Source organism: Pelodiscus sinensis, chromosome 9 (assembly GCF_052426305.1).
Source record: "Pelodiscus sinensis isolate ZL-2025 chromosome 9, ASM5242630v1, whole genome shotgun sequence".
NCBI lineage: Eukaryota > Metazoa > Chordata > Testudines > Trionychidae > Pelodiscus > Pelodiscus sinensis.
This window is the reverse complement of record NC_143060.1, coordinates 26,260,370-26,279,377: the sequence shown is the minus strand read 5'-3', so window position 1 is coordinate 26,279,377 and position 19,008 is coordinate 26,260,370. Positions and strand designations below refer to the sequence as shown.

Sequence of the window (19,008 nt, the reverse complement as noted above, 5' to 3'; positions counted from 1 at the left end):
GAATGTGTTAATTTAACACTTGGCCTATATCCCATCTTTATCCTCAGGAAACATTGTCCGAGTTGTGGTGACCATAGCATGGCCTCTGTTGAGGACACATCTTTGGAACCCACTTCCTTAAACTTGGTTCATAACAGCTTGTGTTTTTGGTGGTGCTTACAGCATGGTCTCACAATTATCTTTTTGTCAGGAGACATCATTGGGAGAAGAATGACACTGAGGTAGGCAAAGTCACAGCCATCTTTTCACAAATCCCATTGCAAAACTTGCTCAGGAGGCAATCTTTAGCAACTCTGAAGCAGATCTGAGGGCTGAGTGGATAATCAGCTGAATGTGAGCTCTCAGTGTGATGCTGTTTCCCAAAGGCTGAAGATGCATGGCCTGGAATGCATGAGTAAGGAAATCTTGAATAGGAGCAGAGAGGTTATTTTACCTCTCTATTTGGCACTGGTGTGACTGTTGCTGGAATCCTGTGTCCAGTTCTGGTTCCCCCCAAGTCAAGAAGGATGTTGATAAACTGGAGAGGGTTCAGAATGATGAAAGGATTAGAAAATATAACTTTGTAGAGCTCAATGGGCGGCTGCCATCCAGCAGCCCTGGCCCCCTTACCCTAGGAGCTTGCCCACTGATTGAGGGAGTTGGGCAGCACAGCCCTAGCCCTTCCAACCATGAAGAGCTGCCAGCTGGCCAGAGTCAACTCAGCTTCATTCTCCCCTCCCACAATGAGCAGCTTCCTGGGGGTCCGGGCAGCCCAGTCCTGAGCCACCCCCTGCAATGAGCTGCCAGAGGAATGGGCAACTCAGCTCCAGCCACCCCCAGCAAGGAGCTGCCATCTCCCCAACCTTTCAGCCCCCCCCCGTCCTGAGCTCTCTTCTGCCACAAATCCTGCACCCCATTGGCCTAAGTCCCCCCTTAGCTCTCACCCCCTGCCCTGATTCCTGTACCGCAGAGTCATGCACCTTGTTAATTATCCCTTCGTTTAGCATTTTTGTATAACATTTTATATTATATAACATTTTGTTAGTGACTGGGGAGTGCCACAGGGGTGCACATCTGAACAAGCACACATGACGTCAATGTTAATGCACAAAACAAAACTCACTCCTTCCATGGATGGGAAATCTTACAGGGAACAATGGTGGTTACCAACTGAAAGGTATTTGTTGGGCATTGTGTAAACAGCAGATAGTCTTCATTCAGGTCACAGCAGATAAACGATTACACCACTGAAACCATCATTATAACTGATACCAATTTTCTGGACAGAAAGATGGGGTTCTAATGACTTCATTTATCCTTTGAGCTGTAAGTGACCTCTCCCAGTTAGGTTTTAGGCACGATGGCAGATCCATTCGGAGAAATTAGCAATGCTGTTGTCTGTGCTGCACTGGTTCCATGGAGAATGCACTTCCTTCTCTGTGATCACCATAGAGCTTTTTTTCTAGTAGTAAATCACATTTTAAATTAAATGTGTGTTTTCTGTAAAAGCTCTATGGGGAAATGATAAACACCAAGGCTGTGTCTACACTGGGCCACTTATTCTGGAAAATCAGCCGCTTTTCCGGAATAAGCTGCGAGCTGTCTACACTGGCCCTTGAATTTCCGGAAAAGCAACGATGCTCTACTGTACAAAATCAGCCGCTATTCCGGAAAAACTATTCCGGAAAAGGGCCAGTGTAGACAGCCCAGTAGTCTTTTCCGGAAAAAAGCCCCGATCGCGAAAATGACGCTCTGGGCTCTTTTCCGGAAAAGCGCATCTACATTGGCCACGGACGCTTTTCCAGAAAAAGGGCTTTTCCGGAAAAGCAGCCTGCCAATATAGACGCTCCTTTTCCTGAAATACTTATAACGAAATCTATTCTGTTTTAAGCATTTCCGGAAATTCATGCCAGTGTAGACACAGCCCAAGTGTTTGGGCCACTAAAGAGGGGTGCCTGGTGGTTCCAAAGCACAGTCTTCACCCATTCCTTGTGTTCCCCCACAGGTCTCTCTTCAGAGACCCAATTGTAGGTGGGGTGAACAGGGAGATATTGGTCAGAATGAATGAAGGCAAATTGTGCCCTTGGCTTAGCAAAAATTAGTCTGAAAAGATCACATTAACATTTCTGGTGAGTCTCAGGCCAGGAACCTGAGATAGCCACATTTGGGGTCATCACCACAAACTAGAGGCTGGAGCCAGAGCCAGTATGGAAGCCGCTAGCCTTAGCCTCCTGCCAGGCGTGGGTACATGTCTCCTGCACGTGGATTCACAAGGGGATCTTCTCAGATTGCTTCGTAGGGTAGCATTCCATTCCATTTTGAATTTAAGTGGGCAAGGACTGGATGCTGTTGCAGCAGCAACTTCTCTGGGTGTGGAATCCATAGGCTCCAGAATGCAAACTTGGGAGCTTATATTTTAGAAATATCACATTAGTCCATCCCTCCCCCACCCCACCCCACAACTGTAGCATGTCTTAGCTTAATAGGTAAGGACAATAACAATTAATATCTGATTTATATCAAACATAGTATGTTTATTGAACACAACACCAATTTTTGTAGCTGTTGCTATGGCTACAATTCAACGAAACCATAGCAACAATATTGTATTATGTACAGTCTTAATTAAAGATAGTTAAAACATGTGCCTCACTGCAATCTACTAAATACTCCCATGTAATCTAGTTATATTTCATCTGAAAACGTTTTAGACTTTTTTGCAAAAAATATTTCATGTCATTATGTTACTAATTCCCACACACAATGAAGTAGAAATATCCCTTTTGCTGCCACATTGCACTAGATGTTCACATTTCAAAGTGATACACATGTATCACCCTTTAAAATTTCCCTATTTTATGATAAACAGACATATTTATGTCACCACTTGCTGCATTGCATAAACTTTCCTATTATGGATCAATGATAGCTTTGACCTTAATTACTGAGTGCCTACGTTCTCATTACATGCCCAATTTTCCAAGTCCAGTTCCATTCAGTTGTCTGCCAAAGGAAATCAACTGCATGAAATTTCACCTGCCACGGCTCATCCCTTGCTAGAAGGCTTTTTTTTTTTTGTGGGCGGGGGGGGGGGGGTGAATATGGTAAAAATCAGGAAAAAAAGTCTTAAAGTGTATGTGTAATTCAATTTTAAAATGTTTCTATTCTTTTTGTCTTGAGATGACTTATGTGGCATGGCATTAATGCAGAGGTGACAGTAAGTGGGTGCACCCCGATGTGCTACTCTCATAAGAACCAGCTGTGCTCCATCACAGCCAAGAGGCCAGCAGCAATTTAAAGGGGCCCGCTAGGGACACACTGTAGTGGAGGTGCACTCTCAGCCAGCCTACTGAGAGAGGCTGGTAGCAGCCCCCATCTGGTGTGTGTGGGAGGGTGGAACTGGTTCTTGTCCTACTGTGGCCGGGGTGGCCCAGCTCCATCCTCAGTTCTGGGGCAGGCCCCATGGTCTAGCCCCCATCTAGCCATGAGAGGGCCCAGTCCCCTGCCCTGAGTCTCTCATACACCCAAACCCTTACTCCTGCACCCCCACACTTCAACCCCCTGCTCTGAGCCCCTTGTAGATGCCAAACCTGATTCCTGCATCACCTCATGTTCCCAGCACACTGACTTGATTCCTGCACCCTCAGCCCCCTGCCTCCTAAGCTCCCCCACAACACGTATCAACCTTCTGTCCTGAACCCCCTCTCCCCCACAAACTCCACCCCTCAGTTACATTTCTTACAGGTACTGTCATATCACACCCTCCCCCCACCCTAATACTGTCTCCTCAAAGGGGGGCAGGTTGTGATAAGACAGTACCTATAAGAAATTTAAGTTACTTTCCCCTCTGCATTAATGTATTCTGCTTTGTTGTGTTTACTCAAGAAGAGCACCTTTCAGAAAGTTTGGGGAGACAGGGTACTAGAGGACGTATGCAGAACAGTATGTAGCCATTCTCCCTGGCCTCAATGTGGGAGGCTGTGGGGGAGGCCCAGGAAGTAAATGGAGTAAGGAGGATAAAAGAAGTGCAAGAAGCTATAAGGAAGTCAGAGCAGGAAGGAGAATATAGAATGACAGCAGAAGAGACTGGGAATCTGATGAGATACAAGGTGACATAGGGTGTACACACCAAGGCTGTGTCTAGACTGCAGGGTTTTTTCAAAAAAAAGTAGCCTTTTTTCGAAAAAGCTTCACCTGCGTCTAGACTACAGCCGCGTTCTTTCAAAATTAAATCGAAAGAACGCAGCTTTTCTTTCGACGGTGGTACTCCTCATTTCACGAGGAAGAACGGCTTTTTTTGAAAGTACTCTTTCGAAAAAAGGTGTTCTTGAATGCAAACAGGGCTTTTTCGAAAGAGAACATCCAGACTGCCTGGGTGCTCTCTTTCGAAAAAGCGGCTCACTTTTTCGAAAGAAGAGATTGCAGTCTAGATGCTCTTTTTCAAAAGAAGCTTTTTCGAAAGTATATTTTAAAAAAGCCTCTTTCGAAAGAGGCTTGCAGTCTAGACATAGCCCAAGAATGTGGGAGGAAGGGGGCACAGACCCTCACAAGGACCTCTGAATTCTGAAGTTGAATAAACTCAGCACCTTGATGGATGAGATAACGACTGTTTTAGGTTTCCACCATTAAGACCAAAGAGTATCTAGTCATTTTACACATACATATTCATTTATACTTCTAATGCATTCAAAGTAAAATAAAAACAAATACAGGCAGTCCCCGAATTACGCGGATCAGACTTACTTCGGATCCACAGTTACAAATGGGGTTTGCTGCCCGTCTCCCTGGTCTGCTGGAGAACAGCAGACCAGGGAGACAGGAAGCAAAGCCTCTGAGGACGCTGGCAGCGGGACAGCCGTGGCACGTCTGGGCTGTCCGCTGCCTGCGTGCTCCCCGGCTTTGCTCCCTGTCTCCCTGGTCTGGGGAGACCTGGAGCAAAGCCACGGAGCATGCGGGCAGTGGACAGCCCAGACGCACTGCGGCTGTCCCACTGCCGGCGTCCTCAGAGGCTTTGCTTCCCATCTCCCTGGTCCCACTGCCGGCGTCCTCAGAGGCTTTGCTTCCCATCTCCCTGGTCTGCTGGTCTACAGCAGACCAGGGAGATGGGCAGCAAACCCCGTTCGTAACTGCAGATCCGCGTAACGGGGAGCAAAGCGGCGGAGCACGTGGGCAGCGGACAGCCCAGATGCGCCGTGGCTGTCCCGCTGCTGGCGTGCTCCGCGGCTTTGCTCCCGGTCTCCCTGGTCTGCTGGAGACCAGGGAGACCGGGAGCAAAGCCTCAGAGCACGCAGGCAGCAGGACAGCCGCGGTGCGTCTGGGCTGTCCCGCTGCCCCCGTTCTCTGCGGCTTTGCTCCGGACGCCTGTGGTACAGCAGCTGGGGCTTTGCCGGTTGGTCCCGTAGCGCCGCTTTGGGCGCTACTGGACCAACCTTGCAGCACCCCAGCTGCTCTGCCCCAGGCGTCCCCAAGTCAGCTGCTGCTGAAACTGACCAGCACTGACTACAGGAAGCCTGAGGCAGAGTTGCTCTGCTCCGGGCTTCCTGGAATCAGCCGCTGATCAGTTTCAGCAGCAGCAGACTTGGGGACGCCTGGGGTTCTTAAGTTGAATCTGTATGTAAGAACTGGCGTCCAGTTTCAGCCTGTTGAAACTGATCAGCGGCTGATTCCAGGAAGCCTGGGGCAGAGCAACTGGATGCCAGTTCCGACTTACATACAGATTCAACTTAAGAACAAACCTACAGTCCCTATCTTGTACGTAACCCGGGGACTGCCTGTAGTCTAAAAAGGCTGTAAGAGAGTTACAAAGACCAGCTGCATGAAAGCTTTTCACACAGCCAACACACACACACAAAATTCTCCCTCGCACAGGGAATAATTAATTCAAGAGTAGAGAATTCACAATTAACAAGGCATGTTCAGTATCCTCCTCATCACTGTTAATTAGCAAATATTAATGTAATCTGCATGTTTGAAGGGGAAAACAATTTAAGTTACTAATTTAAAAAAATCCTCCGTGGCCTCAGCTACATTGAGAATAATGTTCTGCTAATCGATTACTCAGTCACCGACTATCAGACCATTCAGTTCCATCTCCAAGATGTGGGCTCATTTACACGGAATTCCCAGCACAGACACACACGCTAGCAAGCTAAAACTAGCAGTACAGCCACAGTGGCAGCCCAGCCTAGCCTTAGCAGTTGTCTGTGCCACTGCATTCATACTGCTGTTTTTACCATTGTAGTTCAAGCATCCCACTAGTCCCAGTGGGAAGGACACCCCTTACCCCCACTGCAATGTAAATGTACCTTTGAAGCATATTAAGTAAATATAAAGTAAGAATCAGTAAGTGTGGAGCTACCAGCGTCTATAGGTCCCACATATAACCTCCGGGAGACTGAGCTGTTCAGGGCAATGACATTAAGTGATATTAAGCCCTTCTCCTGCAGGGCTGCCAGTCTGAAGCCAGCTCAGACTGGCAGTGACCAAATGATTTTGGTGGCATAATTTACACAAGTTGATGGCTTCCATCTTGTTCACATTGTGTCCACATCTCACACCCGCCACTACGGCTGACAGTCAGCAATATCAGGAAACAGGCCTGCTTTATTAGGTGACACAGTGATGCCTCTTGCCCTCAACGGGTTCCTCAATTGGTTTTAAGTTTAAGGCCCATGCATAAGCAGTCAGTGAAGACAGGGCTGGGGGAAGCAAGCCCCCAACCACAGTCCTACCCCTTTTGCCAAGGCCCCACTCCCCACTATGGGGAGGCGAGGCAGCATGCCACACACACCCCCACCAATCACGGGGAGAGAAGTGGGTACGGGTGTGCTCCAGCCTTAAAGCAGGGGGAGGGCATCCCCAGAATGCCTATATCAGGTGTTCTGGGGGCGGACTGTGGGCAGGGCCAGGCTGGCGGTTTGGGAAGGCTGTGCCTCCCCCCGCCTAGCATACCAACCGCCCATGGGCACATGGAGTGAAATACTGGCCCCAGTTAAGTCATTGGCATATCTCTGATAATCCGAGGCCAGGATTGCAGCCCTTGACTCAAGAAGATTTTTCTCCTGCTTCTTGTCCTGTACTTGTTCTGTAAGCAAATGCACCCCAGGGCTCTCACTTCTGCATCTTTCATGAACTCTACGGTCATTAAAAAAGTTAAAAGCTTTTAAAAATAATTCCCTACAAAACTACAATTTCTTGCTCTGATTTTCACCTTTGGCACTGTAATGGTGAAACAATTTACCTATCTCATGCACTTAGAAATCAAAATGAAATACAGCTGCACTCACAAGAGGGAAAATTATCTTCCTTCTCAAAGCAAGCATATTTCAGTGTACTATGTACATGAATCTAATAATTATTACTTCCTTCAGCAAAATAAAACAAACAAAGAAACTAAGAAAATGGGTCTGTAAAAGCATTTCATTGCTTGCCAATGTAAAAAAAGAGTATCAGGAAGAGCTTGTAAAACAAAATAACGTTTTAATGTTATTGAATGTACTTTAATGATTTATACTTATGCACAAATATCAAACATTTTCAAGACCAACGGGAGAAGATTTCAGCAAAATATTATTAATAATAGAATGACTCCAAGAATGTCAATAGCATCAAAGTCCTTAAATTACCAGAGTTGATGTAATATTTGGAATCTTTGCAAATGGCTTATAAAACCATAACCAAACATTTTGCAAATGATAATATACCACAAAGTTAGAACACCATATGATACACAAGTGGAAAAGAAAATATAATCTTCAAGATAAACTGACGTTAGGGGTATAAAAACCCATTTAATTGGTTAACCAGTTAATCATTCTCCCATTTAATTGATTAACTGCCTTCAAGACACTCGGGCTCCCCGTGGACAGAGGCTGTTCCACCACAGCAACCCCAACCTGCAGGGCTCCTGGACTCGCCGTGGACAGGGGTTGCTCTGGGGTTGTCCAGAGTAGCCCCTCGGGCCCAGTTCCCCCATAACGCTGGAGCAGACCGCTCCAACACCCATCTGTTAAAGATTAACTGGAACCAGAAAGCATCACCCATTAGGGTGACGTGAACCAGTTAATCTTTCACATCCCTAGCTGACATGCTGTAAACTAAATATTATTGAAACATTTAAATTAATCCTAACTGAACACTAATTTGAGGCTTTGTTTCTTATTCATACATTTTTGCAAAATTTTAGCCTTCTTTTCTGCCATCTCGAGGAAAAAAAAACCCCCACAAAGAATCTGTCATATCTCCCAGATAAGCATAATTAATTAATTAAAATCAGAGTTTCCACCACAAACATCCAACAAAACTAATTCTGAATTGTAATGAAGATAGGATTTAAATGTAAACATTTGAAAACTTTCAAAGTAATATATTTTCGCTGGAACTACCCAACATTTTGAGTCAAGTTCACTGTTCTTTTAAAGTTCTGGTTATGGGTATTAGAGCATTTAAACTATTCACATTTTTTAAAAGTGTCCTTTGTTGTTGAAAAACATTACTTGCTTAGATTTTTCTAAGGACATTTTGTATCTGTCAGAACAGTTAGAACTCTTATCTGGGACCAGTGAGATGGAGGTTTGTTGAGCATGTGGTTTGCATTGTTGTTTTTTAAATACTTCCTTTAGTTAACAAATTTTCTGACAGCAGATTACTTTCTAGTCACTGCTTTAGCAGAAGTTCTTACCTCTTGTGTTTTTACATTTATATATCCATAGTGAGTTCTGAGAGGTCGCCTTTGTATGTGGGAAAATGGCATCCGTTTCACACCAGTTTGTCCAAACCAGTTTAGAATCAAAGGGAAGTTTACTTCATTTGTAAGATGAACAATGAGGAGGAGGAATGCTGCGACGGAAATTACTGCGATAATGGATTTTCTCTATAATTGGGGAAGAAGAGAAAGTGTTTTATTAAAAAAATAAGGATCAGTTTCAAAAACAACAACAACAACAAATCTTGTTAGTATGCTTTCCCTTTTTCAAATCTTGATCTGCTTGCACTTACTACAGGAAGCAATAACCAGTAATGCTACAAGATCCCAATAAGATAGGTAACTGAATAATTTTACATCTTAAAACTTGAATTTCCAGTTGTTTTAAGAGATCTGCCTAGGGCTGGATGAAAAAGTAGAGAATTTCTTATGAGAAAAGTTTATCACCTTTTTAATCAAAATTGGAAAAATATTAACCAGCAGTACAGCTGACCGAAAAATGGGATGAATTTTTCATGAAAAATCCATCTTGGAATGTCATTATAAAATAAACATTTGGACTGTTTTAATCAGCTATAGTACCCCTGCATGGCATATATGACTGGTAGTCCCATTCTGGCATAAAGCTGATGCACTAAAACAAAATACACAATGACGTCTATGCAGATTAAAATGATATATGATTGTTAAGAGAAAGGGACAGTTTCTGATCTAATTTATTTCTTGTTCATTTTAAATCAATCTAATGGAATCAGTGAAATTACCTTGGGTTTACATACTGTAACTGAAATCAAAATCTGACCCCTCCATTTCTTAGAATAAGTGAAGCCAGAATTTCTTTCTTTCCAAGTTCACAGATTTACAACGTGAGCCCTTATTACCAAGGACAAGTTGACCTCAGTTGTTAATAATTTAAAAGGTCTCTTGAGCATTCACCTACTTAAACCCTGCTTTTCATCTCTAATCCACCTAAATGTGAACCCACCTAATCTTTAACCAGGAAAAAAAAGGTATTAATTACAGCTGCAGGACAGTGACACATTTCAACATAATGACTTACAAATAATTTAATGAATCCTACACTTTTAACAGGACCAGAGAAAATGCTTCCAAATTATTTAGCTGCACATCAGTGCAAGTGATTACGGACTTTAAATACAATACAACTTTAGAATTTACTCCACAGAATACACAGTTTTAAAGCATTTCTTAGTGGAATATTACATGTATAGGCTTGAGGTATTTATATACTACTCCAATTGGATTACTGCTTTACCTCATTTTGCTGCTATTTAATCACTATATTGGAAGTAATTCTACCATTCTAAACAGTATAAATGGAACTTCAGTAAAAAGAAATAAATCAAACCCGTTAAGAAGGTACAGTCGTTAAGTACATATCTCTTAATGATATATGTGAAAACCTGACTGTTAATGTCTGTATTTAATTGCAACCCAGAATAGCTGCAACTAGCGTAACATATCTGTGATGGCTGTTATGTGTAGATGCTAGCTGCTGTACCGGAGATGGAAGAATGAGAAGACCTAGGACTCAAGTATGTGAAGATATTAATCATTTCCTTCCCTGGACTTTCATTGCACTGATTCATCAGATTGGAGAAATTGAAATTCAGTTTTGGGTAGTGTTGGTATTGTGTGTTTTTCCCATTACACAGAAAATATTATATAAAAGAACCACATGGACTTTGCGGGTTGCAAATAACGTGTCTGTGTGTGGTATGCACAAGTGTATATTTTATAGCATGTGTATATGCCTGAATTATACACACATACACATACAGCTTGCAGTACAGATATTATGGGTTAGTTACATGGTTTGTCTGTTTTGACATCTTGGAACAAAATAGTTTTATAAGTATTGGGAGGCAAGACTTGCTGAGATGGGAAATCAGAGAGGAAGGGGTTGCTGAGAGAGAAGTGGAAACTTGTAGTTCTCCAGTGATGAGTTTTAGTGAATGAAATGAGAGGCAAGTTATTCATAAACCATTAAAAAAAGTTAAAAACAAGCAAGTCTCAAGAACAGAACAGAGTACAATAAAATAGCAACTCTAGCATCCGGAAAGCCTAAGAGCCTGTGAACATCTCATCAATTGCATTACAAAAGATTTACATTATATTGCTACAAGATGGCCAGCATGGGCACATATGCCACTCCACTGTTCCAGATAGAATCTATTTGATTACATATGAAACTTTTAACAGTTCTCAGTGCCCAGGGTGTGCAGATATCCAGGAAGCAATCACAAGGGTATAAGTATACATTTGCTGGAATATTTACTCTTATTTAGGACTTTTCCCTAAGTAAGTATTGCACAACGTAAAAGGGATTGCCAGACTTTATTTCAATGCATGTTTCCACTACACTTGCAAGACTTATCTGACCCTGCTCAAGACATGGCATTGTACTCTATTCCATCACCAACAGATAGCTGCCTACCTTCCAGCTTTATGAAAGCCCTTTAGCCATAGGCACTGACTCTATGGGTGCTTTGAGACTTAAGCACCAACTGAAAAGAAAACCCCCAGGAGTGCTCAACACCCGTTGGGCTGGATTAATGTTTTAAGGGCCCCACTCTCCAGATTATGTTCCCATCCCCCATTCCACCTGTGCTCTGCCCAACGACCTATCCTTGTTAATCCTTTTTCCCCCCACCCTAAGCCTCTACCCATCACTCCATTCCAAGGCACCGCTTGAGTTCTTCCCTTTCCTGCTGAGGCCCCACCGCTGCTCCATTGCAAGGCACCGCCCACTCCTGGTCTCTTCCTCCAAGATCCTTTCCACACTGTGTCCTGAGGCTTCAACTGTGATTGGTCTCTCTCCTCCCTTGGCCCTTCACACACCCTGCCCATGTCAGGCCTCTTCCCTCTCCTCCCCAGCCTATGCTTTGGCTCAAGGCCACACGCCTGCTTGGCCTCTGCCCTGAGACCCTGTCTGCCATTTGCATAGATAGGAAGAGGCAGAGAGGAGCACCTTCCAGCAAAAATGAAAGTTAGAAACTGTGCCTGTACTAACAAGGGTTTGAGGTGAAAGATCCAACCCGGTGAATCAAGGAATCAACCCCAGTTTGCTTTCCTACAAATATTAAAAGGTTTTTTTAAAAAGTCAGGAGGAAGAATTTTTCTATATTAGAAATGCAGAGCCTCTCTCACTCGAAGATTTTAGAATATCTGGAAAAAGTCATAGGATGACCTCACAAGGGGTCACAAGTTGAAGGAATTTTTAATCAAATTATTAAACGTGTATATTTATTTTTGTGAACACACATTTAAGTCTAAGCTTTTTGAAGACTGTAAGCCTGTGCTAAAGACCCAACATATTCATTTATTTCATTAGGGTGGAAGAACCACGAGCATCCATTCTCTGACACAGCCTCCTACGAAAAGTCTGCAAGCAAAACCAAGGGAGACCAGAACTGATAGCTCTTAGAATGGCTCTGATTAAAAGCCAAGCTGAAAAAAGACCCTAACTTGATCTAACTTTCAAGAAGCAAAAAAAAAAAAGAAAAAGAAAAGGCATTTGATCAATATTTAAAAAATATCATGCCTGTTGTAACACTACACCCTATATTCTTTTAGAAATATTGTTATGATATGATTATAGTGTAACTATGGTGTTTTGTGCAAGATAAGGCATTGAAATATCATTGAAAAAGTTATGATTCAGTGAATATAATTATCCTGCTTGTATGCATGTATCATTTTTGTATCTAAAGTTAGGAATATTGATTATACAGCTGTACTACAAAAGTGTTCACACCTGGGGAACACCCAACAGCCAAAATGCAATCAGTCTGGAAACAAGTTAATAGATCATCAGAGAGAACAATAGGTCTTTGAAGATACTAATCTCCCACCTTCCCAAGAAGCTTTATTAGGATGCTACATACAATCTCTGATTCATGGCTGCTGTGACACTCAGGGTCATATGATTAAATCACCTGGCACTGGACTCAGTGACAGATTACCAGTATTTTTCCACTGGGGGGCACACTGGAAAACAAAAGGTTCTTGCAATATGTAAAACCTATTCAAGGCAGGGAAGTGAGATAAACAGGGTTCTTTCTTTACTGAATCTCTGCCCAAGCTGACTGTTTGGAAGATCTAATACAAGGACAAAAAGGTGAGAGTGGAAAAGAACTGAGTCCAGGCAGGAAAAGGTGGCCTGTAAAAGAAATACTTGAAGTTGTAAACTGCAAGCAAGAGCAGCGTGCCTTCAAGAATATGCTTAAAACAACACTTCGTAACCAGTTTCTTTAGTATCCAAGTTTGTATTCTGTTTTGGTTTTGTTTGCTGGGTAATCTGCTTTGATCTGTTTTCTATCCCCAATAATTACTTAAAATATATCTTTTGTAGTTAATAAACTTGCATTGTTTTCTCTCAAATCAGTTTGTGAAATTCCTAACTGGGAGACATAAAAGCTGAGCATATCTTCATCCAATTTGAGGAAGGATGCAAATTTCATGAGATTACATGGCACAGTTCTCTGTGCATTGCAAGACAGTACAATTTTGGGTTTCCACTTGAGACGGAGCATGCACTTGAATGCTTGGCAATTCCTTAATTGAACATCTTCCCATACAGTGCAGTCTGTGTCTTTCTGCAACTGGGTCCCTACCTGTGTGCATGCCAGCCTGACTCAGCAGGACAGTGCAACAGATCCCAGGCTGGCGGAATAGGTGGGCTCAGTGGCACCCCACTATATCAGGAGGCACCCCAGGAGATAGGCAGCTCATAACACATGTCACTTTACAACAGAAGTACACCCTCTAAAGCAGCTTTTTTCTGCCACTTGGGAATTTTTGTCATGGATATTCCTTGTGCAGTGTTTCATGTAAACACCTCTTGTTAAAAATAGATCTTGTCACCTGGATTTTCTTGAAATTTACAATTTAAAATTTTCAAGGCCTGTAGAGTCACATTGGGTCACTAGAAATATGATCAGAGCTATATTTATAGTGTATTTGTACAATTGCTGATCTTAAATCTTGTACACATCAAAATTATAAATATCTGCAAAACCAATCATTTGAAATTTTGCAGCAGCAATGCAGAATTAAATTAGCAAATTACAATAGGGAGATATCTTGTTCCTGCTTTATTTTTTCCATTTCAGGTAATTGCAAATAGCTTTTTAATAATTGAAACTTTTAGAATCTATTTCCTCAGACAGGAAAGCTACCTATACATCCTAATCAAGCCACAAACTTTTATAAGAAATTTAATATAAGCATTTTGATGCACTTGGCATCTTAATTAAAAGATACCTAGTTTTACCATGTTCCATAACAAGTTATAGAAGACAGAACATTTTTAACAGATTCATAGCTGAAAGACTTTCAAGCTATATTAATTTTCAGGTGCTTTTATTCCTTTTAATACAGTGCTAGACTTTAATCTAGCAGGCAGCTGCTAGAAGAAAATTAACATATTCATATACAGTGGCCAACAGGCTTTTTTGTTTGTTAACTTCACTCAGTAACCAAAGTAGATGCTCACTGAGGGTAAAAATTTATGTGTATGGCTACTCTGATAAAATTGGATGAACTGAGGGGATTTGAATATGTGCAGTGCAATACTTGTGCTTACCTCAGACAGTGAAGTTACTGTGGCAATAGCCATTTTCCTCTCTCATTCTGTCCCCCCCCCCTCAATTTAGTGTCCATAATATAATCCCAATTTTTGTTTGTTCTTTCTTGGTAATCAGAATCATTCTGTCCAGGATATTTATCAAAATCAATAACCATCATGCAGTAGGCATGATGAATCATTCCTTCTAGGCTTGAATTTATATATGTTATTAAATAATCACAGGACTGTCATGCTATGTTGCTGGTTAGGAAAGCTCAGTGGAAATAAAACATTACTGAGACTAATGTCTGTCTCTGAATTTGACAGTATGGTTTCTAATGAGGTTTAACATATATAATCGTTGCAATACCCACATTTTAGGGATTTTCCAGTTACCAGTGTGACTCAGTTGTATTATAGTGAGAATGTGACCGTTTTCTGAGAGAGATGGAATTGTTTTTCTTTCATGATCTGATAAGGAATATCGATGTGACAACAGCATTTTGCAATTTCATCATCTCTGATGAATTGGTAATATTTAAATGGCTCTGTGGTATTTTGTGCTGTATACAGCTGTCTAACAGGGACAGTGATAATTTACATGTTTAACACAAAAGAAAACATTTTCAGTATGACAAAGCAGTGTCATAAGTTGCAGTAAACTTTGCAAAAGTCTATAGTGAATATATGCTTTGCTATGTTCCCCATACTAATTTCTGGATCCAGAACCAACATTAAAATAGTAAAAGTTACAGAACAGCATATGGGAAAGGCTCTCAAAGCACTTTACAAGTAATAATAAATGCCATAGCATTCCTGTGAGGTACAAAGCTAAATGTTATTCTATCCATTTTACAGATACATAAACCAAGGCTAAAGTGACTTGTCCAAGGCCACACAACAAATCAGCAGCAACATTCACTCCCAGTCCCCTATTCTAAGCACTAGACCAGTCCTTTCTGACAGAACAGCTATTATTTTATCATTTGTAAAATGCCAACAGTGAGCTTGGTGCAGTACAAAATACCAATAAAGACCATTCCAAGCCCCAAAGACCTGCTTAAAATAATACATTTTGGAGAGTAATTGATTTTATAGACCTTTTTCTATCTGCTATATTAATGAACACATGCTATCAGTGTGCCTCATAGGACAATTGAGAGATAACGATTAACATGTGTGTTTGCAGTTAAATGGCATGATCAGTGCAATAATATTGTACTGGTTTCACAATATTTACTTTCATGACTATAATGAAGAACGATCTTTTAAATACTCCTGTACTTTATGCTACTTTTATTGTAGTGCTTCAGATTTTCAAGCTTCATTTGATTTTCACTCAAGTATACCTCCAATTGAAAACAATAACAGCTATGCTTACTGAATTTGTTTCATTGTGTGAACTACTGTATATAAAACCAGATTTATTTTGTCTTTTATAGTCTTGATTACCTTATTCAAGTGTCACTTTCTGTCACAAAAGACCACAGAGTGAAATTCCTTAAGAAAAATATTTTATCACACCTTGCTGATTTCTAATGTTGAAAAGAGACCTGCTCTTCAATCCTTCCTTCCAGCATTCATCTCTCCTTGACAACAGCTGCTTGGCTAATGGTCATTCAAGGACTGCTCTTCTAGAACTCTCCAGAGATATAATATCAACTCTAACTACTAAAAAGTATAGTTGGAATAACTTTTTTAAAGTGGCAAAATACAATAACCACAAAAAATGCTTACCTAGCAAAGAGATTATTTTTAAAATATACCTGTGTGTCAATGGCACTTGCAACAAATCTATAGCTAAAGATTCATTTGCATTGCACCTAGATGTAAAAGTTAACCCCAAAACACTCAAAATGCAACATGAAATGGTTAGTGAAGGTTTGATTCCACTTCTTGGGAAGAAGAAAAAAGGAAAGGGACCAGAATGGCAGACAACTCTGTTCTTAAGAACAGAAATTAGCAAGACAAGCTGAAAGGGTATTTTTGGACCAGAGACTGTCTGCCACATTTATTTCCTGGAACATGACCAGCAGGGAAGCACTAGAGCATGGAGTAGAAATAAAGAAGGTATAATAGAAACTACAGAATGAATAATACCTATATAGAAAAGGAAACTGACTAATAAAAAATATGGGCCAGACTTCTGTGATGGCCTTTAGATTTTTCTATCAAAGGTGCCCTCATCAGTGAATGACCCTGAGTAGAGCTCAAAGTGTCACAGTGACTGGGTGGCCACATGAGGCAGAAGATGATGCAGGTTAGAGCAGGGTGCTTCTGGTGTGAAAACAGGCCTAAGAGAGAGCAGGAGCAAAAAGAAGGGCTGGCTGGATCACAGGCAGTCTGTCAGAATTACTAGCCAGTTGGAGTATTCCCCTAAGATCACCTGGGTGGGTCTGTGTCTGTGGACTGGCTGAACCCCAGTTGAGTGGAATGGAGCCTATCACAAGACCTGCAAGTAATTGCCTCAGATGATGTATCATACATTCTGGCTCAGGTTTAAGAATGCACATGCTCAGAGGTAACTTCAAAGATTACTCACCACAGCAAGCATGGATGGAAAACAAGATGGCTACCTTGCATGTCTCATCCTCTGCTCTTTTCATATATGACATCACTGAAAACTTCACAGAGAGATGTCTTGAGGCCCTTAAGGAATCAGAAACCATGGCATATATTCTTCTGATACATCTTAGCTGCCTTTCTAATATGGGATCTTGGATAACTGAAGACAAACGCAGCATGATTTTTATTTATTTATTTATTTTTGCTTATAATTTTGATCTTCTCTCGTTACATCAGATGTAACAAACAACTCCTCCTTCAAATACAACAAAATGGCAAAATAATCTTTTGGGAAGAGTGAATGATGAAGTGCCCAGGGGCCAATTGAAGGGCATCTGCTTACAGAGGCCAATTGAAGGATATTACAGAATATGCAAAAATGCTGCTCAATTAACAAATTCCCCATTTCCAAGCTTTCTGTCTACATAAGGGAAGGCTATAATGAATGCTGTATGGACTGACAAAGTGTCAGAACACTGAACTCACTGGCTAGGATTGCCAGGTCATTAATGGTATGTCTACACAGTGGCATTTTTTCAGAATAACTGATGTTATTTTGAAATATCAAAGTACATGTCTATACAGCAAGCCATCATTTTGAAATAACGGCAAGCCGGACTTCTTACTCTGATTCCTGTAACCCTCATTTTTATGAGGAGTAAAGGAAGTTGAAGGAAGAGTGTTCTTCCTTTGACTTCCTGCTGTGTAGACAGCGCCTAAAGCTAAATTAAGCTATTTTCACTCAAGCTATGCAATTGATGTAGCTGAAGTTGAGTAGCTTAATTCAATTTTTGCCCTGCAGTGTAGATGTGCCCTAAGAGCTCCTTTGACCTTTCATTTCCCTGGGGATGGGATGTTTCAGTAAAAATGGTTTGGAGTTGCCTTATGACTGTGGATGACTATCTGGAAAGGAAGGAGGAAGCTCTCTAGCCCTTAGTGATATAAGATATTTGCTTGCGTGTTTTGAGCTGTTATATGAGCTCAGAAACTGGTCTGAAGACCAACTACTTGTATTTTAGCAAGGGTGCACTGTAATCAGCTTTGTACGTTCCATGACAGCATGGACCACTTTGGAGCTACTAGAGTCAGTAGCCCCTTGACATTCAAAGAAGAAAGATTTGCCCAGCAGTTTCTGCCTTCTGTCTTGCCATCTGTTTTATCATTTGTCAGTTCAGGTATGTTCATGAAATTGTGGACTGCCTTTCTCATTTTGGCTACATCTACACTGCAACACTATTTTGGGATACTCCAGTATCCTGAAAAACTATCCCACATCTTAACAGCAAGCCCCTTATTTCAGGCTTGCTATTCTGACGTCCCTGTAAACCTCATTCCACAAAGAGTAAGGGATGTTTTGGAATAGCGGGTTATTTTGAAATAAGATATGAAATTTGCGTAGCTAAAATTACATATCTTATTTCGACCTGTGGTGTAGTATAGACACACTCTTTATGACCAATGACCTCAGAACACTCTTCTAACTCTGGACTGAAGTCCCCTCAAGTATCCAGTAGCTAGGACAGAGAAGGCTTTTGTTTCCTTTACAAAGCAAGACATTTTCTTGCTGAAGCTGGAGCACATGCACACCTTGGCATTATCCATGAGACCAGGATGACCAAGCCATCTTGCAGCAGGTGACCTGGCCAGCAGAGGCCAAGAAAAAAAAACCTCAATGTGTTTAAATAAAAAAAAATTGACCCCCAGAAAGCAAAGAAGTAGGAATCATAAAAACATGACTGCTGGCACAACTGAAAAACACAATAAAAAGCTTTGACCTCTGCAGAGAGCATTGGAAAAATCAGTAAAACTGTCACTGCCCAGCTTCTACACAATTCTAAAGACATGATCCTTGATCTCATCTGCCACAGTAACCAGTGAGGGTCTGAGCAGCAAGAATTGGCACACAAGTCATTGCCCAAATACCTGAAGATGTATAGGAATCAGTCTCAAAAGGCTTGACCATTATGAGCAGGATAATTGCTGGAATTTAAATTTAGCCCCAAATAACTGAACAACATTTAGATGACTAGAGAATTGTGTTCCATGCAATATTCCAATAGGAAACACTGTAGCTGCTTAAGTAACATTATAAAGTTCTTTATCAGAAAACTGGGAAATTCTAAAACAGAACTGTAGGTAGAAGGTGGAAAATACAACTTAAGCATAAAAT

General features: G+C 41.5%; 1 protein-coding gene and 1 long non-coding RNA gene across 4 annotated transcripts in view; one reads left to right on the top strand and one right to left on the bottom strand.

Annotated features, from left to right (window-relative positions):
• Positions 1–19,008, bottom strand: part of ST6GALNAC3 (ST6 N-acetylgalactosaminide alpha-2,6-sialyltransferase 3) — a 339,199-nt gene that overhangs the window by 182,912 nt on the left and 137,279 nt on the right. For all 3 annotated transcript variants that reach the window (XR_012905922.2, XM_075936280.2, XM_075936284.2), the window contains exon 2: positions 8,660–8,851. Coding sequence is in view for 2 of the 3 variants with exons in the window: in XM_075936280.2 (XP_075792395.2) it covers positions 8,660–8,851 (192 nt within the window). In the remaining variant the exon portion in view is untranslated. The remainder of the gene's footprint in view (positions 1–8,659; positions 8,852–19,008) is intronic.
• On the top strand, positions 8,798–12,464 carry LOC142830567 (uncharacterized). The gene is made up of 3 exons (XR_012905925.2): positions 8,798–8,930; positions 10,190–10,239; positions 12,039–12,464. It is a non-coding gene; the product is annotated as an uncharacterized LOC142830567 (long non-coding RNA).